The following is a 25,641-nucleotide window of genomic DNA, read 5'->3' as shown; positions in this document are numbered from 1 at the left end:
TTTTTAAATAAAACAGTGCAGAAAATAGTTATTTTATATGCAGATGGTTATGGGATAATGAAGAGAAATAGATCAGATATAAAGTTGAGGTGAATGTCACATTCAAGGAGTTAAGTGCTCTGAAAGGAGCATTTAACTACAGGCTTACGTTTTAAATATGCAAACATATTTCTTTGAAATTCTAGTAGTTGATGAATGGCCTGACCTTCATTTAATGACCGTCTCCCCTGTAGAAAGCTGAGTGGATGACAACGACATGTAATCATGCGCTTTATGCTATCTGCGATGTGTTCACCCAGTATTTAGAAGTACTCAGTGATGTACTTTTGGATGACATTTTTGCCCAGCTCTACTGGTGTGTGCAGCAAGGTAGGTCTGTACCAGATAAGTGACACAACGTGTTAAATGTGACCCTGGTAATACACAAATGAATTGCTCTTTTCTTTTCTAGACAATGAGCAGTTAGCACGATCTGGTACGAACTGCTTAGAGAATGTTGTTATTCTGAATGGTGAAAAATTTACCCTAGAAATCTGGGATAAAACTTGTAACTGCACACTGGACATCTTCAAAACCACAATTCCACATGCGTAAGAAGATTTTATACAACTTTATATTTGTATATTGAATGATGGACATAAAAGGTTTGATAGTAATTTCTCATAACAGAAATCCTTTTTAAAATATCTCAGTGTTCTTTGAATTTGTGTTTATTGCAAATCAGACTCCTATAAAACCATAACAAATAACATGAATTAAATTTTTTATATACCCAAACTTTTAGTCTGATCATTTAAAATTTGGGTCATAATGAAGTGATTTAATAAGATTTTATTCATCCAGATTAAACCAAGCAGAGGTTCTGAATTGAAAAAAAGAAAATCTCAGCATTTGTTTTAGTTACTGTAAATGTAATAATCTAAGGAAAATTTATTGTATTTTGTATTACAATATTGTAAATACTGTATTTTACGGTTAATTATCATCTTTTTCTAAGGGATACGTTTGGAATTGAATTGTAGTGGAGTTTTTACTGATGGGGAAATTAAGACATAGTCTTGCTAAATGACTTGATGGCACCTGGATCATTTGTAGGACACCTTGAACTTGCTTCCCAGCTCGTTTCATGTCAAAACACGTTGGATGCGGTGTGGTGCACACTCTCAGTGACTGGTGTGATTTTGGTGTTTTAAAGGCTCTTGACCTGGCGTCCTGCTTCTGGAGAAGCTGCTCCCACACCTCCGTCTCCTGTGAGTGAAAAACAGCTGGTAAGTTTTAACAAATAAAGCATACATTAAATTACTTAACTATTTGTGGTAAGTATTCTACCATGGGGCAGATTCTTTTATATGAGCCCAGCTCTTTTAAAAAGATGTCGTAAAATATAGATGGTCTTGAGACAGAGTAAAATGATTCTGAGAGCGCAAGAGGCAGGTACCAGTTTACATAAGGATTTACATACCAAGCTGAAGATATTATTGGATGTTATTTTATTTAAACTTTCAACTTTGGTATAATTTCACCTTAGAGAAAAGTTACAAAAGCAGTTTAAAGAATTCCGATAGACCCTTCACGCAGCTTATCTGTTTCCTAGATCTGCCGTAACAAATTACTACAAGCTTAGTGGCTTAAAACAACAGAAATTCATTCTGTCACGGCTCTGGAGGCCAGAGGTCCAAACTCAAGGCATCAGCAGGGCCACATTCCCTCCCAGGGTGTTAAGGGAGAACCCTTCTTTGCTTCCTCTAGCTTCTAGTGGCTGCTGACAGCCCCTGGCCTTCTTGGCTTGTACACACATCCCTCCATCTTAACGTAGCTGTGTAAAGCCAAATCTCTCCCTCCTTTCTCCTTTAAGGACACTAGTCATTAGATTTAGGGTCCTCCCCAAATTCAGAATGATCTCATCTCAAGATCCTTAACTTTAAAGACTCTGTTTCCATGTAGCCTTCACAAGTACCAAAGGTTAGGACTTGGACTTACCTTTTTGAGGCCACTGTTTAACCCATTATCTACCCTCTGGTGCCCCAAAATTCATGTCTGTCTTTCGGGCAAAGTCATTTATGCCATCCCAACATCCCCGGAGTCTCAACTTAGTGTAGCATCAACACCAAGTCCAAAATGTCATGTAAATATCGTCTTATCAAAAGTCCCAAATCTCATCATCTAAATCAAGTATGTGGTCTATTCTGGAGCAAAATTTCTCTCTATTTGTGGACCTGTGAACCTGTAGAACAGATTGACTGCTGCAAAATACAGTGGTGGGCAAGCATAGGGTAAACATTCTCATTCCAGGAGGGAAGCTTGGAAGGAGTAAAAGGGTCACTGTTCCTAATCAAGTTCAAAACCCAGGAGGACAAATTCATGTTTCAAGGCCTGAGGGTAATTTCTGTAGCTTGGTGCCCTGCCCTGCCCTCCGGGCCCATGGCTTCTCCCTCGGGTGCTTCAGCTTTGCCCTCTGAACCATTCCTCACTTACAAGTTTCACTTTCCACCCAGTAGTACAACACAATTCAGCCAAAGTTTCTGCAACTTATGACAAGGATCACCATCCTTCCAGCAGCCAATAACACGTTCCTGATTTCCTTCTGAGATCTCACCAGAAACACCTTTTTTTTTTTTTTTTCAAATAAAGTTATTTATTTATGTATTTATTTTGGCTGCGTTGGGTCTTAGTTGCTGTGCGTGGGCTCTCTCTAGTTGCGTTGAGCAGGGGCTACTCTTCACTGCGGTGCACGGGTTTCACATTGCACTGGCTTCTCTTGTCACGGAGCACAGGCTCTAGGCACGTGGGCTTCAGTAGTTATGGAGTGCAGGCTCAGTAGTTGTGGCTCACGGGTTCTAGAGCGCAGGCTCAGTAGTTGTGGTTCACAGGCTTAATTGCTCTGCAGCATGTGGGATCTTCCTGGACCAGGGCTCGAACCTGTGTCCCCTGCATTGGCAGGTGGATTCTTAACCACTGCGCCACCAGGGAAGCCCCAGAAGCATCTTTAATGTTCATATTTCTATCAGTGTTCTAGTCGTGACCATATGTGTGTGTGTGTGTGTGTGTCTGTGTGTGTGTATTCTTTAGGATGATAGAAGCTTTCTCTACCAGGCATTTCACTTCCTTCTGAATCCTCACCAGAATTGAGTTTAACATCCATATTTCTACCAACAGTCTCTTCAGGTCAGTTTAGGTTTTTTTCTATTGTACGCCTCAAAACTTTTCTAGCCTCTACCATTACCCAATTCCAAAGCCATTTCCACATTTTTAGGTCTTTGTTATGGCCGCACCCACTTCATGGTACCAAAATCTGTATCAGTGTTCTCCATTTCCAGAGAAATGGAGCCAGTAGGAGATAACCTACACCTATGTGTGTCCATATTTATCTATACGTGTGTGTGTGTGTGTGTGTATGTGTAATATATGTATGTATATGTATCCCTATGTGTTTTTTCCCCTTAATTTCAAGGAATTGGCTTAAGCAGGTGTGAGGGCTGGCAAGATTGAAATGTGTAGGGCAGGTGGACAGGCTGGAAACTCTTGGGCAGCTGTAGTCCACAGGCAGAACTTCTTCAGGGAAATGTCAGTTTTGCCCTTGAGGCCTTTTAACTCATGGGATGAGACTTGACCCATATTATTGAGGATAATCTCCTTTACTTACAATCATAACTGTAAATGTTCACCACATCCACAAAATACCTTCACAAAGACACTTGAAATAGTGTTGAATTGAATAACTGGTTACTGTAGCCCAGCCAAATTGATGCATGAAACTGACCATCACAGCAGGTTTCTCGAAGTGTTATCACTGTACTACAGTTTGCTTTCTCATTTCCACCCTCCCTCTTCTTCTCTCACTCTCCCACCTCCCTACATACATTTTTCTGGATTCTTTGAAAATAATTTGAAAACAACACACCCTTTTTTCCCTAAAATGTTTATAGTGTGTTTTCTATAAAATAAATAAATATATATAGTCACGGTGCAGTTAACAAAATAGGGAATTACTATTGAAACAATACTGTAATCTGGCTTTATTCAGATTTCTGCTGTTCTCCCACTAATGTTATTGAATTTTAAACCCAGGAAGCCAGAGGTAGCAAATCTATGCCCACTGACCTGATCTGTCCCCCACAGCCTTTTAATTTCTTAACTAATTGTCAGTGGCTAAAACTTAGGTCTCACAGAAGAGCACCACTCTGAACGTGTCTTGAGAACTGTGACGTCTGGCACGTCGGGCTCCATGACGCTGATCCACCGGCGTTGTTCGTTCATCACAGACTCCCCGCTTGTGGCGTCCTGTTTCCAGCCCAGGATGAACTTGCTCTCATTTTTGTTTTTCTTAGGTTTGGCGCACTCTCTGCTCGCTCTGTGGGCTTTTGTTTTTGCTCCCTCTGCTGTACAGTGTAGTAGTTTGCAGGGTGGGCTGTGATGCCAGACCCCAGAGCAAATCATGGCTCTGCACTGACTAGCTCTGCAGCCTCAGCAAATTACTTAACCTCATGTTAAAGTGAGTCTTGCGGTGGGAGGTAGATCTGGTGCTGCACATGAAGTCGTCAGAACAGCGTGTGCCGGGGGGCGCGCTCGGCGACTCCGCTTGCTGCTGGGCCGAGGCGGTGGGCCCAGTGGTGCCCCTCGAGGCTGCTCAGTCTCTTCCTTGGCTCCATCCGGGAGCTGCAGCTGCCCTGGCTCTGCATCTGGTCTCCTGCTGGAACCAAGTAAAGCTGAAAGAGTAGTAACGTCAGCTACCATATATCGTCTGACACCTCTAGTGTCAAAGGCTTGTTAAGTGTTAAGGATTTACTGCCAAATCCTTAACAACCTGCAAGGAAAGTGTCATCTCCATTTTCAGATTTCAGATCAGAAAACCTCGGCTCCAGAAGATCCATTGCTTTCCCAAAGGTGACGCATAGCTGGAGCCGGGTTCTGGAGTGGCTCTGTTGGACTTGAACCTCAGCTTCTCTCCATGCTCTGCTCTCCTAGTTGGTCACCTTCTCACTGACCTTTCTGGTTGTTGGTTTCTTGGGTGACAACATCCTTCCCTAAATGCACCCCTACAAAGCTCTCCTGGGCACAGCCTACACAAAGCTCGCAGAAACCCCTTCCCACCATGTGTTTCTGTTTCAATTTCATGACAGTTCATGGATATTGCTGACAAGTTTTTCCACAGAGTGAAGCTTATTAGCATTTCTCTCTGTTGCTGTTGGGTAGTGTCAGGCTTGATCTCAGTGAGGGTCAGAAAGGAAGCTTTTCTCTAAAAGATTATCAGCTCTTATCCATGTGCAGGTAATATGAAATAACTTACCCAGTATGTCCAGAATTGGAGTGTGTACAATGTGATTTTCATAGGGACACGACGTAATTTTTTAAAAAACAGTGTAATAGAAGCTATTTTCATCGTTAAGCTTTATTCATTGTACTTAAAATGAATTTTTTTACTTTATTAGGATACGATATCACAGAAATCTGTAGATATTCATGATTCTATTCAGCCAAGATCTGCAGATAATAGACAGCAAGCTCCACCGGCTTCTGTCTCTACTGTGAATGAAGAAGTCAGCAAAATTAAACCCACAGCAAGTGAGTTATTTCTCTTGATAAAAATAAATTGTGTATTTTGTTTTATGTAGGCAAGATATGAAAGTTTTGCTTTTACTTTTATTAACAAACACATACTGTAATTGTGTGGTCACTTCCTTACTGTGTTTGCTCCAACTTGGACATCCCCCGGCAGATGGTCAGGAACTCTGCTGACACCTACAAGACCAGTTTTTTTCTGCAGTGCTTTCAGCTGCTGTTTGTTTGAAGCACGTGGGTCTTGAGAGGAGAGAGGGAGTGGCCAGCCCTCTGAGCACTCCGCTGCCCCCAGCCTCTGTCTCCTCTGCCCCTCCCCTCCCCTCCCCTTCTGTAGTTCTTTTCACAAAGAAGGGGAATCCCTTCTGATTTTTACTAAATTGGTTCACAGAGGAAAGAGGACCTCCTCCCTAGAGGAAAATAGGACAACTTCAATTACCTTTTAAATTGAGGAGAAATTCACATAACAAAAGTAACCGTTTTTTTTAAAGGGAACAGTTTGGTGGCATTTAGTGGATTCCCCATGTTGTGCAGTCACCACTTCTATCTGGTTCCAAAACATTCACCCCAAAAGAAACCCCATAACCGTTATGCTGTTGCCCCCTCTTCTCCTCTTGCCCAGCCCCTAGCAACCTCCAGTCTGCTTTCTGTGTCTATGGAGTTGTACATTCTGCACATTTCATATAAATGGAATCATACAGTGTGACTTTTTATGTCTGGCTTTTATTTAGTATAATGTTTTCAAGGTACATCCACAGTGTAAAATGGATCAGTAGTTCATTCCTTTTTATAGCTAATTGTCCTGTGCATGGATATACCACATTTTGTTGATCCTTTTACCTGCTGGTGGACATTTGGGTTTGTTGCCCCTTTTAGTTATAGCGAATAATGCTACTGTGGATCTCCGTGTACAGGTGTTGTTTGATTACCTGTTTTTAATTCTTTTGGGTGTATACATGGGAGCGGACTTGCTGGGTCATAAGATAATTCTGTGAGGAGCCCCTAAAATGTGTTCTGCAGTGGCTGCACCATTTTGTATTCCTACCAGCAATTCCATTTTTTCCACATCCTCACAGACGTTTCCTCACAGACATTTCTGTTTTCTTTTTCTTTTTAATAATAGCCATTCTAGTGGGTATAAAGTGTTGTCTCATTGTGGTTTTACTCTGCATTTCCCTAATGATTAAATGATGTTGAGTATTTTTTCATGTGCTTATTGGCCATTTGCATATCTCCTTTAGAGAAATATTTATTCATGTCCTTTGCTTATTTTTAATTGGGTTGTTTGTGTTTTTGTTGTTAGTTGTTAAGAGCTTCTTACATACTCTGGATGCTACACCCATGTCAGATACATGATTTGCAAATATTTATATTCTCCCATTCTGAAGGTCATCATTTTACTTCTTATTGATAATAATTCTGTGATGTACAAAAGTTTAAATTTTGATGAAGTTCAGTTTATCTGTTGTTGCTTATGCTTTGGTGTCATAGTTAGGAATCCATAGCCGAAGCTAAGGTCATGGAGGTTCTCCCCAGGGTTTTCTTCTAAGAGCCTTATACTTGTAGCTTGTACATTTAGGTAATCGATCCCTTTTCAGTTAATTTTTTTCAGGGAATTTTTATTAATTCTAGGTGTTTACATTTGTTTTTGAGGGACAACAGATTTGGTGTCCTCCTTGAAAGGAGCCTCCAGCTTTAGTCACCGTGTCTTGCTTCTTAGAAGGGAGATAGGTGATGATGAGCGGCCTGTTTTCATTTTTCATTCCTGGGCTCTGGAGCACAGCTGTTAGGGTCCCTCACAGCTTTGGTCTGCCCTGGAAGGTGCCGTGAGGACACGGCTTTATCTCTCCCTCAGCCCCAAGACTGAACTTACATATGCTTCGCTTTTTAAGGGAAGGACACAGTCGGCAAGTTTTTACTTGCCTGATCTGGGAACATCCCTCGAACGGAGTGAAGAGCGCTGCTCCCCTCCCCTTCTGACCTGAGGGCTCGCATTTCCTTCCTTGTGCCACCCCCTCAAGGTCCTTGAGGAAGAGTTCACCGCGTCCCACGAGCCCTTCCCTTCGCTCAGGGGACATTGTGGTTGCTGTGCCTGTGGGGAGGTGTCGCCGTGACCCTGTGCGAGGGGCAGCTGCCTCGTTCCTTCTTCATGCGCAGAAACCACCGCTGCCCCGCCCAGTGCCCGCCGTCCCCCTTGTTCGTCCTTGCTCAGCTCTGCCCCCGTCCTTTGGTGACCCAGTGAAATGGTCGCCTAATATGACCCTTGGCACTGTCAACCCTTGTGAACGAAATTTGTTCAAATAGGTACTGTGTCCCCCAGACATGCAGTTGGTCGTTGCTGATGAGACCAAGTTCCTCCTGAAGTTCTGAAAGGACCCCGGGAGGCATGGAGAGCTCTGAGCTCCCCAGCCGACGCCCGCCCAGCTGACACTGGAGCTGATGAGGGCGTGTCTCCTTAGGCACCAGCCCCTCCCAAGTGTCCCCTTGAGTCCAGGCGCGCTGCCAGGATGCCCTGCCCCCGGGACTGGGGGGTGTCTTGGATTTCTTATATTCTTTGACTTGAGATCTGGTACTAAGAACTAAATGTTAAGTACATCAGCATTTCTGAAAACTCTCTGGAAAGGAGTCGTTATGACCTAAATAAGAATAAATTTAAGCAAGTTGTTTTGCTGTCTCCCCCAAATCCCTAAAACCTGAATTTAACTTGTAGAAATTGGGGAATTCCCTGGAAGTCCAGTGGTTAGGACTCGGCGCTTTCACTGCCGTGGCCCGGGTTCAGTCCCTGGTCGGGAAATTAAGATCCCGCACGGCCCAAAACGAAACAAAACAAAACAAAAAAACTAACTTCTTGAAATTGGTGCCAGAAAAGGGAGTTTTTAATAATAGAAAAGTGGGAAAAAACTGAAGGACTGTCCAGTCAGTTGTCCAGTGCCGGAGCCGCTGCCCTGAGGCCGATGGACAGGCAGTGCCCTCGCCGTGGGCGGCTGTGCAGGTCCCCAAGAGCCACCCTGAGAACCGACCTTGGGGCTGGGCCAGTGCCGCTTGGTCTCGCAGCTCCTCAGCTGTTGAGTCGTCGTTCTGAACCTTGCATTTATTTCTACGTCTGCTTACCCGGTGGCCAGTGAAGTGGAAACCCTTCCGTGATCATGTCTCTCCTTAAGGAAACGGCCCATTGAGCGCAGTCGTTCAGGCAGGGACGCAGTGCCTGCGCACCGGTTACTTCCAGTGTGCTTACCTTTATGGTCACGCACTTAGCGGAACTCTTCATAGACTTCTGTGCTTATGAATCCCTTTGGAAACATGGGGTCATTTTAGCTACAGCTACCCACCTGGATCCAAAGAAAACATGTGCTCTGGTTGACCCACAGTATCGTCCCAGTGGTCAGAATTCTTGTCTGCCCCTCGCTTCCTGCCTCACAGATCTAGTTCCCGTTGTCTGCTTCTGGTTGAGGTTTTTATATTACCTCTAGTTAAAGGTCAAACTTGGGTTTACAGTAAATGCTATTAAAATTGTAGCTTTTAATCCATTTGATACATTTTATTGAGGAATAATCTAAGTCTTATCTTAAAATTTGTAGTGGAAACTTCTTGAACATATTCACTGCTCTAAGTCATTTTGAATATTTTTGTTTACCTAAAAAGGTAATTTTCTAAGGCTTTTCTAAATATCGATTAAATGAAGCTTTTACTGAGTAGTGCTTATGTGCGGAAGCAGGCTACCTTCAGTGTGATGTGTGCAGGTTACCTTCATACGTGTTAATGTTTCCTTAGCATTGTAATGTCGTAGAAATTATAAAGGATTCAAAATAATTTTTGTTTGCATGTGCATTGGGGTGGGTTTCCTCACAGAATTTCCAGAACAAAAATTGTTTGCCGCCCTGTTGATTAAATGTGTTGTGCAGCTGGAACTCATCCAGACCATCGACAGCATCGTGTTCTTTCCTGCCACAAGTAAGAAGGAGGACGCGGAAAACTTAGCCGCAGCGCAGGTGAGCGGGTGCGAGGGCCACTGCTTGTTGTTGAATGGGGAGCTAGCGTCACAGTCTGGGCTTCAGAGCAGAGGTCAAGCTAGAGATCACAGCCACATAGATGTCCTTTTAAACCGTGGGACTGACAAAGTGGACAGAGCCGGGAGGAGGGTCAGGGACCGAGCCTGGGGGCCTCTGTGGTTTAGAGCTCCAGGTGATGAGGCAGGTTCTTGTCCTCTTGCCTAAAGACAAGAGCCAGGGATGCCGGGGGAGACCGGGAGACAGTGCTGCCCTGCAAGTCAGGTGAGGAGGGTGTTCTGAGAAGAAAGGTGTGATCAGCCCTGTCAGGAGTTCCGTAGAGCAGGTGAGAAGCCACCCGACAGTTGCCCTAGAGAATTGCTCCAGCAATTTGGTGGACTTTGGTTGACCTTGACGTTGTGTTTAATTGTAATGTTGATACAAAAGCATTATTAAAATGGGTACAAGAGAAGAGAGGAATTGCAGACGGCAGATATCCATGAGTCTGTCAAGGAGTTCTGCTGTTAAGAGAGGGTACAGAGAAATGGACTAATCGCGGGGGGAGGATGAGGGGCTCAAGAGAAGGGTTCGCTTTGTTTTGTCACTAAGGTTGGCAGTATGGCAGCCTGGAAAACTCTCCTCCGGGAGAGAGAGAGAGAGACAGTGCAGAAGAGGGAGGGACAGTTGCTAGAGCATCTTTCAGAGCGAATGGAGGGGCACCTGGCGCAGAGTCCTGGGGGCGCCTGGAATAAGAAGCACAGACAGTTCGCGATGGTAACAGGAGGGCACGCAAAGTGGGTGGGTTAGAAAGTCTCGGCAGGTTGGTCTGTCTGGTGGCTGGAGTCTGTGGGAGAGTCTTCTGTTTTCTCACTGAGATAGGAAGCAAAGTCATCTACCAGGTGAGGCTGGGAAGAAAGTTTTAGGTCCTTGAGGAGAGAAGAGAAAAACACAAGTGAGGCGTGCAGCAGAGTGGGCTAGGGGGGCGTGGAGGCATTGCAGGGCAGCACCCGGAGCCCCTGGATCTAAAGGGAAAGCCCGCTCTTCTCCAGTCGTGCGTATTGTGCGGTACAACGGAGTAGGCGGCTTTGCCAGCCAGTTACTAAAAAGAGGAGGTGAGGGGTTTATGCACGAGAATATTTATACTCACAGTCCCTGGCCTCAAACTGGTGAAGAGAAGCGAGGATGTGGGGAGGGCGAGGAGCGGGCCGGGGTCCGGTCCGGTGGGTGCAGAGCTCTGGGGTCAGGAACTGTGGGGAGGGAGCTGAAGACATCGGAGGCGACTAGGATGCACAGATGAAGCTTCTGGAAATTTAATAGCACTTCTTGTTGAGGCAGCACAGATTAAGTTCTGTGGCTTGCTCATAAACGGGTCTTCGGGGAGCCCTGAGTTCTAAATTCACTGATCTCTGTGACTGGGTGCGTGTGCTGCGGTGGTTTGTTTCCCGAAGAGAGACGCCGTGGACTTTGACGTTCGAGTTGATACTCAGGACCAAGGAATGTATCGCTTTCTAACATCGCAACAACTCTTCAAGCTGCTGGACTGCTTGTTGGAGTCACACAGATTTGCAAAAGCATTTAACTCCAACAATGACCAGAGGACGGCTCTGTGGAAGGCGGGTAAGCTGTGGATGGGGTCCCCTGCCTGCCCAGTGAACCGCGCCACCGTACCACAGGCCTTTCTCTGGTTTATAAAAAGCCAGATAGCTGCCTGGGTAGATTGGTCTCCCCTGTGTTTAGCCAAACTGTTACTCCACTGATTTTCAAACTGTCTTTCATCTTGTTTACCCAGTCTGGGCCTTCCTGTCGACACTGGCTGCATGCTACAAGCTGCCCTTTCCTGAGGCCAGACCTCAGAAGGGAAGCGCAGGGCTTTGAAGTGGGAGGTAGATTTGTTTTTGAACAAGTTGGAAATTTTAAGTAAAAAACAAGCTTTATAATAATTTTACTGACATAGCTAATTTTTTAATTAAGAAATAGTTACTTGGTACCTATTAGGTGCAAAACGGTGCCAGAGAGTGAGAGGCTGCAGAACATGCAGAAAAAAGAAGGAAGCTGCCCTTCCTTGAACAGCGAACTCTTCTGACAGTTTGGGTGCCTTACATTTGCGTGATTTATCTTATGCCCAGTGTCTCTCTAGCTCCTCATTAAACCCACCCAGGCTTTGTTCATTCTCCTCCGTTCACAACCTCACTTCTGTAAGGAGTAGTCTATACTTATCTTTTCCCCTTTATTCAACCCACGTTGCGGCCACCGTTCAGCTGGGACTGTTCCTGCCAAGGTCACCAGGCTCTTCACTTCCCCAGGCCCTCCCCGGGCTGCTCACCTTTGGCCCATTCTCCCCATTGCCGGGGTGTAGCCTGCGCAGGGTGCCTGGAGCTGAAGTGTGTCTCGTTTGAAGAGTTGTGCCTTCCCAGGCAAAGCTGTTCTGTATCTCGGGTCCCCAGCTTGAGGGGAGGGAGTTCTAAACCCAAAAGTACCCGACTAGGCACCTCCCCCACCCCCCGCACAGGTATCAGCGCCTTCTCCATGTGACCCTGTCCCCGTGGAGGGCGCGAGACCTGGGCGCCACGGCTGGACGCACATGGGCTCCACGCAGGCTGTTTTGCCTCCACGAGAGATGCGTCTCCTCCCGCTAACACGGCCCTTCCCCCTTCTGCAGGCTTCAAGGGCAAATCCAAACCCAACCTTCTGAAGCAGGAGACGAGCAGCCTGGCCTGCGGGCTGCGCATCCTCTTCCGGATGTACATGGATGAGAGCCGGGCGAGCGCCTGGGAGGAGGTCCAGCAGAGGCTTTTAAAGTAAGACTTGGGGCTGGGTTCCTGGCTTTGGCCCACGCGGCTCGGTTCAGAGCAGGAAGGGCCACGCAGTGTGTGTGGGGCGGGGATGGGGATGGACACACAACACCGAGTCCACAGCCCTGCCTGGCTTGGGGCCTGAGGAGGAGATTGTGGAACTTAAACACAGTCTTACAGACAAACGTGCTCTCACGCAGTTGGTGAGATGCAAGCAAATTACGTCTGTTTTTGCTGCTACAGGACAAAGGAGCAAGTTCTATGTCTTAAAATTTTCAAATGCTGTAATTTTTAGGCTTTTTTTCAAGCCATAGATAGCTCCATTTTTACAAACCAGTCCATCTGTGAAAGTGAAAACCTTCCTGCCTGCATTTAGTTTGAAAAAGTGTGTGGAGTTTCTATTGGTGTGCTGTTTGCACTCCATTTTTACTTCATGACATGTTAAGATTCTGTCCTTTAAAATTTAAATTCACACTAAGAATGAAACATGCCATTCAGAAGGAACACTGCTGTTTACATTGTGTTTTTATTTATTTATTTATTTTTGGCTGTGTTGGGTCTTCGCTGCTGCGTGAGGGCTTTCTCTGGTTGCAGGGAGCAGGGGCTACTCTTTGTTGCGGTGCGTGGGCTTCTCATTGCGGTGGCTTCTGCTGCGGAGCTCGGGCTGTAGACGCACGGACTTCAGTAGTTGTGGCTCACGGGCTCTAGAGCGCAGGCTCAGTAGTTGTGGATCGCGGGCTTAGTTGCTCCATGGCATGTGGGATCTTCCCGGACCAGGGCTCAAACCCGTGTCCCCTGCATTGGCAGGCAGACTCTTAGCCACTACGCCACCAGGGAAGCCCCTACATTGTATTTTTGTGTCTTCTTGGGGGAATAGATGTTCTCAGAGACCAATTAAATTCATTTTAGAACGCCAAGCGGTCACCTGGGCTCTGTTTCCCCATCTTGTTGATGAGACTCTTAAGGCCCAGAAGCGTCCCGGTCACAATGCAGGAGGGGAAGGGTCACCCCAGGTTTCAGCCCAGGTCTCCTGATGCCAAGCCTGTATGCGCTCCTGCACGGTGGCTTTGCATTCAATGAAACTTGGAAACTGTGTTTCCTGGTAAGCTGCAGCGGCTTCTTCTGATATCTTTATTTGGCAAACGTGTAAATGTTTATGTGGACACTCCAGTTAATGTAAACACAAGGCGTCTGGCAGGTTCCTAAGAGCCACTGCCCTCCTCGTCTCAGTCGTTCTCTGTGAACGTCATACCAGCAGGTGTGTGAGCACACGTGACAGGGAACCTTTTCTGTTCCAGTGTCTGCAGCGAAGCCCTGAGTTACTTCCTTACCCTAACATCGGAAAGTCATCGGGAAGCCTGGACTAACTTACTGCTTTTGTTTCTAACTAAAGTCCTGAAGATCAGCGACAATAGGGTAAGTACAGCACTCCGAGCCTCACTGGCATCCGGGCTGCGGCCCCTGCTGCTCGCACCTCACTGGCGCTCCCCGCTCCTTCCTCACCCTGCCATGTTCTCCAGTCAGTGATTCTGTAGGGGTTCAGTAGGGGAGGGATCCTAAAGATACCCTGACAAGCGACGGGTTCCCGCACATGGTCAACTCCCATCCTGCCCCCTGAAGTCTCTTCTGCCCCATTTTCAAAACTGCTGACCAGGGCTTCCCTGGTGGTGCAGTGGTTGAGGGTCCGCCTGCCAATGCAGGGGACCACGGGTTCGTGCCCCGGTCCGGGAAGATCCCACATGCCGTGGAGCGGCTTGGCCCGTGAGCCATGGCTGCTGAGCCTGCGCGTCCGGAGCCTGTGCTCCGCAACGGGAGAGGCCACAGCAGTGAGTAAGAGGCCTGCGTACCGAGAAAAAAAACAAACAAAAAAAACAAACAAAAAAACCCTGCTGACCAGCCCTCCCTCCATCCGCCCCCAACCATGGCTGCGTCTGGGCCCCAGGCCTGTGCTCCAGGCTTCAGCCATTCCTTTGGCATTTTGATTGGTTCCATGTGACCCAGAGCATCTAGTGAATGGGCCATAAACTCATTTAAGACTTTTAAGCCAGTAGAAATAAAGATGAAATATAAATGTATAGCTGTGTGTGTGTGTGTGTGTGTGTGTGTGTGTGTGTATATGTATAATATATATATATATATTTAGTTTTCAGAAATACGCATTTCACTCTTTAAAACATGTAGCAACTTTCAGCGCACTAAAATGGAAATGGGTTACTGTGATCCCTGAATAGATTTTAAAAATGCCTAGTCCGGCGGCCTGAATTTTGACAAGTCAGGCCATGGTGGTGTTTGGGACCCCGTAGAGGCCGTGTAATGCTACTCGGTGCCCCCCAGATAGCTGTCCCAAGCCGCGTGCTCTGTCCACGTGTGTGTCCCTCTGACCCGTGGGCCAGGTAAAGCTTGGAGAAATAACTTAAGGCACCAACAGCCAAATGGCCGAGAAGGACTTCCAACCCGTCTGCCTTATTCCACAGTTCGCTTTCTGACCACGGTGTGTCATTACTGCTTACTTGTAGCTTGTGGGGTGCAGAGAGCAGAAAAGGACAGAAAATAGGCAGACGACTAGTATTCAGAGGTTAAAGAACTACAGCAAAAATACAAAGTGTATCAGTTGAACTATAAATACAGAAGGTATAATCTTTGCCTGGAGACCTCATATTTTGTATTGCAGTATTAGGTAGAATTTTCCCTAAAAATTAAAATTTTATGTACCAAATAAAAGATGCAGTTTCAATACTCCATAGCTTATAAAAACTCAGCTGTGGTTCTTGCTTGGCTTCCTTCTTTTGCTTATTACCCAGGGAAAACAATGATAAATACTAAACGTTTGTCGTAAGTTTGTCAAGGAAATGTAATGGAAAATGTTTTTCAAAATAAGGATAGATAACCAAGTGACTAATGTATGTATTAAGTTTTGAACACTTCTCAATCTTTCAATTGCATGATCAGTAATCACTGCTTTATGCAGACGCGTCTCCGGTCTTCACCCATCAGGGCACTGCCCCCAAGTGGGTTGCCTCTCAAGGCACTTTGAGGTTCTGTGGTTTGCAGTGCAAGCACTACTAACAGAAATTCGTTTCCCCCCAGTTTAAAGCTCACGCATCATTCTACTACCCTCTCTTATGTGAAATTATGCAATTTGACTTGATTCCTGAACTTCGTGCTGTTCTTAGAAGATTTTTTCTGCGAATTGGAGTAGTTTTTCAGATATCACAACCACCTGAACAGGAACTTGGAACAAACAAGCAGTGATGGGAAGTTAATATTTTTCTGTTGGCGTTTACATCCCTCCGTTCTTCAAAAGGACCCCGGAGCTGAGGTTTCCTACCTGAAAAATGGTTTCTCTGAATTGCAGTGTCTAAGGGTTACTGATAAAGAAGCTTAGAACTTCAGCTCGAACCTGCAGTGCTCCAGTCCCTTTTTGTAACCTGATGGATTGTTTGTCGTGTTGGGTTCACGAGCTTTTTTTCCCACAGTGTCAGCTTATATGCTCACGTGTCCTTCCCTGTCCTCGGTGGCAGGGAGAGCCCCACATATTTCTGGCAGGTGTGGAAGTGAAACTTACCCAAAGAACTCTAGATGTAAAGATTTGAACTTCTGCAAGAAGTACAACTCAGGAGAGCTGTATTTTGAAGGATAAAATGTTTATAATTGGGGGTTGGGGGGAGAAGAAGAAATTATTGTTCATGGTAAAAGATATTAAGCAACTATGGTATTCTTATTCTGAAGATTTTTGCACACTCAGGCTATCTGAGATACTGGTAATCATCCTTCTGTGAAAAATTGTACAGAGATGCAGGTCTGTAATATAAAAATCTTAAACATTATATAGTTCTTCCTGCACTGTTTTATTTTCTTTCTTTATTTTCTTATTCATTTGCTAAGTACCTATAATATTTTGTCAAATGCACTAAGCATCTGGGTTGAGCTTTTTGTCTTTTTTATTTTGTGGGGATTTTGGTTTTGCCCTTTTTAGGGGGTGATTACTTTGAGGGTTTAACAAGCCCAGAAGCTGTTGTGGCTGACACTTGTCATGATCAACAACAAAGAAAGTAGAAAATATCCCTGCTGACATAACCACCTGTAATACACTTCTCTTCGGGCTTTTAAAGATGAGCCATTAAAATAGAATGATCCTTCATGAACCGAAACTTGAATCACTGCAAAATGACTCTCGGTTGCTGTCACTTCCTTTTCTTTTCTTTTGGGTGGCGGGGCTTGATTTAGATTTTACTCTATGTACAGAATTTAATGTTGAATATATTAAAATAACAAATCTGGCATGGTTTGGGGAAGTTAGATTTACTGGAAATGTGTTCATACTGTGAATTGTGCTCTGATGGTTAAACAAAAACGACAAGCTTGTCAAGCATTCCGTATTAACAGTGGATGTAGAAAATTTTTTCAGATGGATAAAATGTATATGGTACAGATGTAAAGTTTTCTATGTAAAAAAATTCTGTACAACTTTCTGTACAATATTGATTCTCATCTGGCATATTCTAATCAGGTTATAGGTCAATAAAGTTTTTGGATTATTTCATCAGTGCAATCAAAACCTGTGTAATCCACAGCCCCATGTTTCATTGACTTTTTTTTTTTTTTAATTAAAAGCCATGCAACCAGGGAAAGGATATTCTCATTCACAGCTACATGTAAATTCAATGATGCTCTTTAGTTCTGATAGTTTCTTTCCAGCTTCTGGCATTAGAGCCTCCCCCATATCCTGCTTTCTCAACTATAGGCTATTCATAATTTAATATTTTGTGTATTTATTAACCCAGAATAAGGCTGCACTATTTGAATCCTGAGAGAAGGAGCTAAAGTTGAAGTTAACTTCGGAGCACTTTACAGGCAGGGCTGCCATCGTGTGTCCTCGGAGTCCAAGTTGATGGTATGACAGCATGAAAAGGAAAATAGAACATGTCAAGACTATTTATTTTGATGCTTGTGTTAAAAAACAGGAGACGTGTTCAGTCTTTGCCGTAGCATCTCTTAGATCATGAGGAGTCACTGTGAACAGAGCATTTATAAGTGCATTACGTTTATTACCCCCAAGACACAGCCCTGCTCAAGCCCAGCTGGATGCTGCAGCCAGGAGCCACCGTGACCTTCTGGCCTCTGACGGTAAGTGTTTCAAATGACCTGGCGATTTGTTACTTTATGGTATCATATCAGGACTCTTCTCTAGCAGAGATGGAGGCTTTCATATTACTTTCAGATGAAGATATAAGAAGAAAAGTCTTTAAGTAAAATAAATGATTCGATTATAAACATTAGCATGCAATTTACACGCAGCTGAAATTCAAAATATCAGAAGTTTCACCCTTGCGGTAGACCTATCTGATCTTGTGTCCCATTAATTACATCAGTGGAAACATGCAATCAGTGCCTGGGGGTGTTCTTAGCGGTCAGTCACACTGCTGGACTCTAAGAATTATTTCCAAGGATTTGAATTAGTCTTTACCTTTTTAAAGGCACCTCTTAGGGAGGGAGTGATTAGAAAAACTAACTCACCCAAGGGTCCACAGTGGCACAGCAAGGATTCCAATCCCCATCCTTTACCCCTGGGTGTTCCTGCCTCTCTTCAACTTCTAGAACACCTTGTCTAGAAACCTCAATTCCAGTTAAAATAAGAAATTGACATTTGTAATAAAAATAATTTATTTTTATCAATAAGTAGTTAAATCATATAAATAGCAAACATAATGCCTTCATTGGCACAAAAATAGAGGCAGAAAGATGTGACACTTAAGTGCATGGCTCACGGGAATATAATCATTAACAACTCCCATCATTTATACTGAATCAGTAGTTAATAAATGACATGGAAATAAGCACATTTGATTCTCTCATTACATAGCAACAGCTATAACCAGTATATTTACTAAATGAAAAATTATTCTGAATAGTGATAATAGCAAATGTACATATGACAAAGTATTCTGGCTTTACAGTACTGTTAAGACACTTGTGTTTTATTCACCTTATCTTACTGACAAGCAGAATTTTAAATAATGCACATACGGTAGTTGATTCCAAGAGCTCATTACCACCCTAATTTATGGCAAAATTTGTGCAAAAGTAATTCTATACAATTCTACATTATATAACTTAATAATCATGTCCTTTTATTTATGTACATATACATATATACATCATATATATCATCATGGAAAAAAAATACACCTTATATACAGATGGAACATAAGTAACTGCCAAGTATGGGCCAAAAGTAGCACATATCATTAAGGTTCAGATTTCACATTCTTTTCACCTTAAAAGGCACTACTGGGTCCAGTACAGATTCATTTTAGCCGTGTGCAGTAGACAGGCCCTGCCAAGTGAAAGGACCTGGTCTTACAGGAACCTGCTGCTCCTGCCTCAGCTGCTCCGCCATGAATCGTTTCAGCGTTTCTGAGGTGCCCGGGCGGAGCCACGGCTCAGTTGCTACAGAGTTCGATCCGTCGTCACTCATGTGCTTCATGATGTCATCAGGGTCAACCAGTGAACTCTCATCATCTAATGGAGGCAAGAGAGACATGACTCAGGTAACACGGGCGGCAGGCAGGTCATGTGAACAGAAGTCTCCTGGAGTCTAACCCATTAGAGCTCTGTGCTTCTCCACAGTACTGTGTTCTACACTGTCCTGTTTTGTTCAGACCTCCTCCTTTTAGAGGTTGGAGAGCAAACCCAGGAACAGAAACAAAAAACGATCAACTGACCAAGGTGACTCCATGGTGCTGGAAGCAGCACCCAAAGGGATTCAAGGATAGCAAAGGAGATGGCACCAAATGTTGACTGTAGAAGTGTCAGCAGTCTTACTCTGTGTCACCTGAGGGATGCCATGCAAAACTTTGTTTTTAATTTAGCAAGGTTTTGGAAATATTCCTAGCCTATTGAATATAACACTGCTTTGAGGAAATAAGGTCATTTTAGGAAAGCATTAGACGGGATGAAATTACATCCATTCTTATACCTTATCTAAGAAGTTGCGTTTACTCCATTAAGAGATATAGCTCTTATGTTGCATTCTTTTAACTGGTTACACTCAACTTCTATATCTGTATTTTACTTATTAGATAATAATAATAGGAAAATCTGTCTTCCTGTCCTGTGGTGTCAATTTCTTTATTTATTTACTTTTTAAAATTACATCTCCTGGTCTGTGAAAGATTACCTCAGCAAAGGGACATATGCACTCAATGTAATGAGTAATCAATCCACATCGTACCAAAAAGCTGCTGTTTGAAAGGACAATGTTAAAAAAAAAAAAAAAAAAAAGTTTAGAAGTTGAAAGCCTTCTGAAAAAGAGGAGAGTCTTCAAATGGTCTGTTTTCTCTCAAGTATATATCCCTGTTAAATATTAATTCAACTTATTGGTTCTAAAAGAAATTGAGGAATAGGTAATTCTTAGTACAGATTAAAATGCCTTTTAGCCAAAAAGAAGGCATTCCTTTCACACTGTCCACAGTTTTCCAGATATGATATGAACAGTACTGCTCTGTCAGTTTACCATGTTTGCTGGTATTTGGTATGAAATTACCACCATCAGAATGCATGACAGCTTACTCCTAGAGACTGAGTATAGTTTTAAATTAACAAATATTAAAGATTGGATCTAAAAAATATCTTAAGAAAATTGCTATTAGAAAATTATTGTTATGTAGCTTAACACAATAAAGAGAATTGTCCAAATAGACCACTCTGCTATTTGCTAACGCTAATTAATAAGGCTTATTACTGTAATATTGTCACATTATCCTAGTGGCCTAGGGCTGGCAGAGGAGCTCGCTCGTTAGTTGCCTAGGAAGCATCCCGCCCGCCTGTGCTCAGTGCTAAGCTTTAACCTGCTGTTCACCAAAGCAGTGAGAGACGGCAACGCCCAGCATGATGAGAAGACTATACTTTGACTTAAAGCAAAAAATATCTATTTTCTGTTTATATCTATGTACAGAAGGCCAAGTAAAAAGGTAAAAAGTTTTCTCTGTAGTACTACAGATTTATAATAGATGTGTTACACAAAGAACTCAAGGTTTTAAAGTTGACTTCTGATAATCTCTCACTTCAATAGGGAAGCGAGATGCCAATACTAATCAACATTTTCCCTGCTGAAAGCAAAGCCTGGATATATTTAATAGAAACTTATCTGTTTAGAATCCACTCAAAAAAGGGTACCCCCTCTGGTAGAAAGAATCTGATGCAAAATTAATCCTTCGTCCTGGTTTTGCTGAATAGCTACTGTGTTCTAGGCCCTACAACTCAAAGGCTTTCAAAACTCATTTCCTCTGTCCCTCAGCCATTAGTGAAAACTTCCATGAAGCAAGTTTAAGAGTTCTCACAGAATCTGCTGTTGGCTATTAAACTTGGCCATTTACCTGTATTAACAGGTTTATTCTGAAGTTCATTCAGTTTTCGCATTCGTTCCTTGTTTCTCATTCTAAGTTGATCGATATTTACACTGGATACAGATTTTAAAGAGAGATCATCTGGTGGTACGTTAGGATGACCGTTATCCTGTAATTAAGAAAAGAGAACTTAAGAAACGATCATTAATGTGAAATATGTTCAGAATAAACCAGTGAGTCAAAACATGTTCTTGCCCTTGATAAATGTATAGTGTGATGAACAAAATAAAACAAATGAAAATCTATAGCATTTATATTCTAACTCCTGATGTTTATCCATGCAGGCTTAGATGAAGGGTTAGCATTTGTGATAACATATAAATGCTGCCAGACTGGATAAAGGTGGGGAATTATAAAACACAAAAGGAAAAAAACTGCAACGTAGGGGCTAAGGATCAGTCCAGCTATAAAATCAAGACGGGAGGCTTCCGTCTTGTGGCGCAGTGGTTGAGAATCCGCCTGCCAATGCAGGGGACATGGGTTCGAGCCTTGGTCCGGGAAGATCCCACATGCCACGGAGCAACTATGCCCATGCACCACAACTAATGAGCCTGCGTTCTAGAACCCGTGAGCCACAGCTGCTGAAGCCTGCGCACCTAGAGCCCATGCTCCGCAACAAGAGAAGCGTGTGCACCGCAACAAAGAGTAGCCCCCGCTCACTGCAACTAGAGAAAGCCCGTGTGCAGCAACGAAGATCCAACGCAGCCAAAAATAAAATATATTTTTAAAAAAATCAAGACAGGGTAGTACTGGCATAAGGATAGACATAGGTGAATGGAACAGAAGGGTCCAGAAATAAGCAGAAAAGCCAATAAAATTCACTAGGGGAAAGAAGAGTCTTTTCAACAAATGGTACCAGAATAACGATATCCACATGTAAATAATGAATTTGGACCCCTATACCTCACACCATTTGCAAAAATTAGCTCAAAGTGGATTCACTGATGTAACTTTTAGAGCAAAAACTATAAAGCTCTTAGAAGTAAACACAGAAGTAACTTTCATGATCTTGGGTTAGGCAATGGTTTCTTAGATACGACACCAAAAGCACAAGCAAAAAAAGAAGATTGATAAGCTGTACCTCTGTCAAGATTAGAAGCTTCTGTGTTTCGATGGACACCATCAAGAAAATATCTGCAAGTCATGTATCTAATATAGGACTTGTATCCAGAATCTATAAAGAACTTAGGACTCAACAATAAAAAGACAACCTGATTTGAAAATGGGCAAAGGATTTGAATAGACCTGTCTCCAAAGAAGATCAACAAATGGCTAAGAAGCACAAGAAAGGATGTTCAACATCATTAATCAAGAAAATACAAATCAAACCCACAATGAAATATCACTTTACACTCGCTAACAAATGTTGGCCAGCCTGTAGAGAAACTGGAACCTTCATAGACTGTTGGTGGGAATGTAAAACGGTGCAGCCACTTTGGAAAACAGAGTCTGGCAGTTCCTCAAAATGTTAAACGTAGTTAGTATGTAACCCAACAATTCTACTCTTAGGTATGTGTGTGTATACACACAAGCAAAAGAAATGAAAACATTATAAAATTTGTATGCAAATGTTAAAAGCAGCAGTGTTCGTAACAGAAAAAGTGTGAACCCAAATGCCCATCAGTTGTTGAATGGATACACAATAGTGGAATATCCATACAATGAAATATTACTCAGCAATAAAAGGAATGTTACAGATATGCTGTAACTCAGATGACCTTTTGAGTCCAATAACCTGCTCACGGTCATCCAGTATTTGGTGGTAGAGCCTAGGTTCAGACCAATGTCCACCTTATTCCAGAGCAAGTTCTCTCTTCATTGGACTACACCAATTTAGCATGGGTCAGAACCCAGACCTCTCGTTCCTAAACTCGAAAAAAGAAAAGGACATATCATACATACAAAGTCGAGTCCTTTCAGTTTGTTCCTCCTGCGCTCCCTCGCAGAGGGCAGCTGTGATGGCAGAGGGAGGGCGTCATCCTCGATGGCAGAATATGTCTCACCGTACGCACCTAGAGGCCACACGGGGAGAAGCCTTAAACATCCACCATTTCACATGGTTTTATTCAGAGCTAAACCAAGACTGTCTTTTAATAGCTTTATTATGATGTTATTTAACATACAGTAAAATTCACCCACTATAAATGTTCATAGTTCAGTGATTTTTATAGAATTGCGCAATCACTACAAAGTTTTACAACATTTCTATCAGCTCAAAAAGTTCCCCTGTGCTCACTGGCAAAATCACTCCCTACTGCCACCTGCCATCCCCATGTGAACACTGATCTGCCTTCAGTCTGGAGATTTACCATTCCTGAGATTCCATATAAATGGAATTATACAATGTAATATTTTGTGTCTGTCACTTAGCATGTGTTTGAGGTTCATCTGTGTTGTACCATGTATCAGTACAGTTGACCCTTGAACAACATGGTGATTAGGGATGCCGACCCCCTGTGCAGTTGAAAATCCACATATGCTATCTGCCTCAAAAACAAAGGAAATGATAAATGACTCACCCAAGGGCAGGAAGCTGAAACAGAGTGGACTGAAGCAGGACTCAAACCCTACTTCTAAAGATTCCAAATACTGTGATCTCTAATCAAACACAGACATCCCCCACACTTAAGTTTAAAGATCTGTAAAATGGAAATACAGGTACTATATTTATTGAAAAAACTCTATTCAGTGGACCTATGTAGTTAAACCCATGTTGTTAAGGGTCAACTGTAGTTCTTTTCTGTTTGTTTTTTTGTTGTTGTTTTTACTGAGTAATACTATTCCCTATGGATATATCTCATTTTGCCTACGCACTCACCAGTTGATGGACATTTGAACTGTTTTTCGTTGGAGATTATTAATAATGTTACTATGAATGTACATGTCTTTTTGTGGCCATATGTTTTCATCCCTTTGGGGTATATCCCTAGGAGTGAAATTGCTGGGTGTTATGGTAACTATGTTTAGCATTTGGAGGAGGTAGAACCATTTCACATTGTACGAAGGTTCTAGTGTGCCCACATCCTCACCAACACTTGGAATTGTCATTCTTTTGGATCACAGCCATTCAAAGTGGGCCAACAGCCTATTTGACCATGGAGATGAATATATTAAAACATTTAGAATTTTTTCCCCAACTTTATTTTGAAAAAATTAAAACTTAAGGGCTTCCCTGGTGGCGCAGTGGTTGAGAGTCCGCCTGCCGATGCAGGGGACACGGGTTCGTGCCCCGGTCTGGGAGGATCCCACATGCCACGGAGCAGCTGGGCCCATGAGCCATGGCCGCTGAGCCTGCGTGTCCAGAGCCTGTGCTCCGCAACGGGAGAGGCCACAACAGTGGGAGGCCCGCGTACTGCCAAAAAAAAAAAAAAAAATTATTTGGCTGCGTCAGGTCTTAGCTGCGGCATGCAGGATCTTTCATTGTGGCACACAGGCTCAGCAGTTGTGGTGTGTGGGCTCTCTAGTTGTGGTGCACAGGCTCCAGAGCTGACAGGCTTAGTTACCCTGGGGCATGTGGGATCTTAGTTCCCCCACCAGGGATCAAACCCATGTCCCCTGTGCTGAAAGGCAGACTCTTAACCACTGGACCATCAGGGAAGTCCCATGGCCATTCTAATAGGTATGTAGTGGTGTTTCTTGTGTTAATTTGAATTTCCCTGATGACACATGATTTGCATTTCCCTGATGACAAATGATGCGGAGCACCTTTTCATATGCTTATTTGCCATCTGTCTGTCTGTCTGTGGTGAAGTGTCTGGATCTTTTGCCCATCTTTTAATTGGGTTGTTTCTTTTCTTGTTGAGTTTTAAGAGTTCTTTGTGTACTTTGGATAAGAGTCCTTTGTCAGATGTGTCTTCTGCAAATATTTTCTCCCAGTCTATGGTTTGTCTTTTTTTTTTTTTTTTTTGTGGTACACGGGCCTCTCACTGTTGCGGCCTCTCCCGTTGCAGAGCACAGGCTCCGGACGCGCAGGCCCAGCGGCCATGGGTCAAGGGCCCAGCCGCTCCGCGGCACGTGGGATCCTCCCGGACCGGGGCACGAACCCGCGTCCCCTGCATCGGCAGGCGGACTCTCAACCACTGCGCCACCAGGGAAGCCCCTATGGTTTGTCTTATTCTCTTGATATCGTCATTTGCAGAGCACTGAAGTTTAATTTTAATGAAGTTCAGTTTATTTATTATTTCTCTCATAGATTGTGCTCTGGCATTGAATCTAAAAAGCCATTGCCATGCCCAAGTCCTTCTAGGTTTTCTCCAATGTTATCTTCTAGGAGTTTTATAGTTTTTGCATTTTACATTTAGGTCTATGGTCCTTTTGTTTTTTTCTTTATTGGAGTATGGTTGATTTACAATGTTGTGATAGTTTCAGGTATACAGCAAAGTGAGTCAGTTATATATATACATATATCCACTTTTTTTTTTTAGATTCTTTTCCCATACTTTTCCCATTACAGAGTTCCCTGTGCTGTACAGCGGGTTATTAGTTATCTATTTTATATATAATAGTGTGTATATGTCAATCCCAGTCTCCCAATTTATCCCTCCCACTGCCCCACTTATCCCCTGGTAAAAGTTTGCTTTCTACATCTGTGACTCTACTTCTGGTTTGTAAACAAGTTCATTTGTACCTTTTTTTTTTTTGAGATTCCACATATAAGCGATATCATATGATGCTTGTCTTTCTCTGTCTGACTTCACTCAGTATGATGATCTTTAGGTCCATCCACGTTGCTGCAAATGGCATTATTTTGTTTTTTTTTTTATGGCTGAGTGATATTCCACTGTATCTGTATATATATACCACATCTTCTTCATCCGTTTCTCTGCTGAGGGACATTTAGGTTGCTTCCATGTCCTGACTATTGTAAATACTGCTGCAGTGAAAACTGGAGTGCATGTA

General features: G+C 43.4%; 2 protein-coding genes across 6 annotated transcripts in view; one reads left to right on the top strand and one right to left on the bottom strand.

The window, feature by feature from the left end:
* ARFGEF1 (ARF guanine nucleotide exchange factor 1) overlaps window positions 1-16,877 on the top strand; it is a 140,221-nt gene extending 123,344 nt beyond the window's left edge. The window contains exons 31-39 of one of the 2 annotated variants that reach the window (XM_024742580.1): window positions 234-369; window positions 452-590; window positions 1,196-1,268; window positions 5,430-5,562; window positions 9,406-9,545; window positions 10,991-11,159; window positions 12,202-12,340; window positions 13,633-13,750; window positions 15,422-16,877. In XM_024742580.1, the coding sequence (XP_024598348.1) occupies window positions 234-369; window positions 452-590; window positions 1,196-1,268; window positions 5,430-5,562; window positions 9,406-9,545; window positions 10,991-11,159; window positions 12,202-12,340; window positions 13,633-13,750; window positions 15,422-15,586 (1,212 nt within the window). In that variant the 3' untranslated portion in view covers window positions 15,587-16,877. Of the gene's footprint in view, window positions 1-233; window positions 370-451; window positions 591-1,195; window positions 1,269-5,429; window positions 5,563-9,405; window positions 9,546-10,990; window positions 11,160-12,201; window positions 12,341-13,632; window positions 13,751-15,421 lie in introns of those variants that run through there. The other variant, XM_024742581.1, reaches the window with a different exon arrangement.
* Window positions 16,878-17,470: 593 nt separating this feature from the next.
* CSPP1 (centrosome and spindle pole associated protein 1) overlaps window positions 17,471-25,641 on the bottom strand; it is a 116,806-nt gene continuing 108,635 nt past the window's right edge. For 2 of the 4 annotated variants that reach the window (XM_024742584.1, XM_024742585.1), the window contains 3 exons: window positions 22,645-22,754; window positions 20,713-20,851; window positions 18,648-18,856 (listed from right to left, as the gene is read on the bottom strand). In XM_024742584.1, the coding sequence (XP_024598352.1) occupies window positions 18,648-18,856; window positions 20,713-20,851; window positions 22,645-22,754 (458 nt within the window). Of the gene's footprint in view, window positions 18,857-20,712; window positions 20,852-22,640; window positions 22,755-25,641 lie in introns of those variants that run through there. The other 2 variants (XM_024742582.1, XM_024742586.1) reach the window with 2 other exon arrangements.

This window comes from Neophocaena asiaeorientalis, unplaced genomic scaffold (assembly GCF_003031525.2).
Source record: "Neophocaena asiaeorientalis asiaeorientalis breed wild unplaced genomic scaffold, Neophocaena_asiaeorientalis_V1.1 scaffold226, whole genome shotgun sequence".
Classification (NCBI taxonomy): domain Eukaryota; kingdom Metazoa; phylum Chordata; class Mammalia; order Artiodactyla; family Phocoenidae; genus Neophocaena; species Neophocaena asiaeorientalis.
This window is presented reverse-complemented; position numbering and strand designations above follow the sequence as displayed.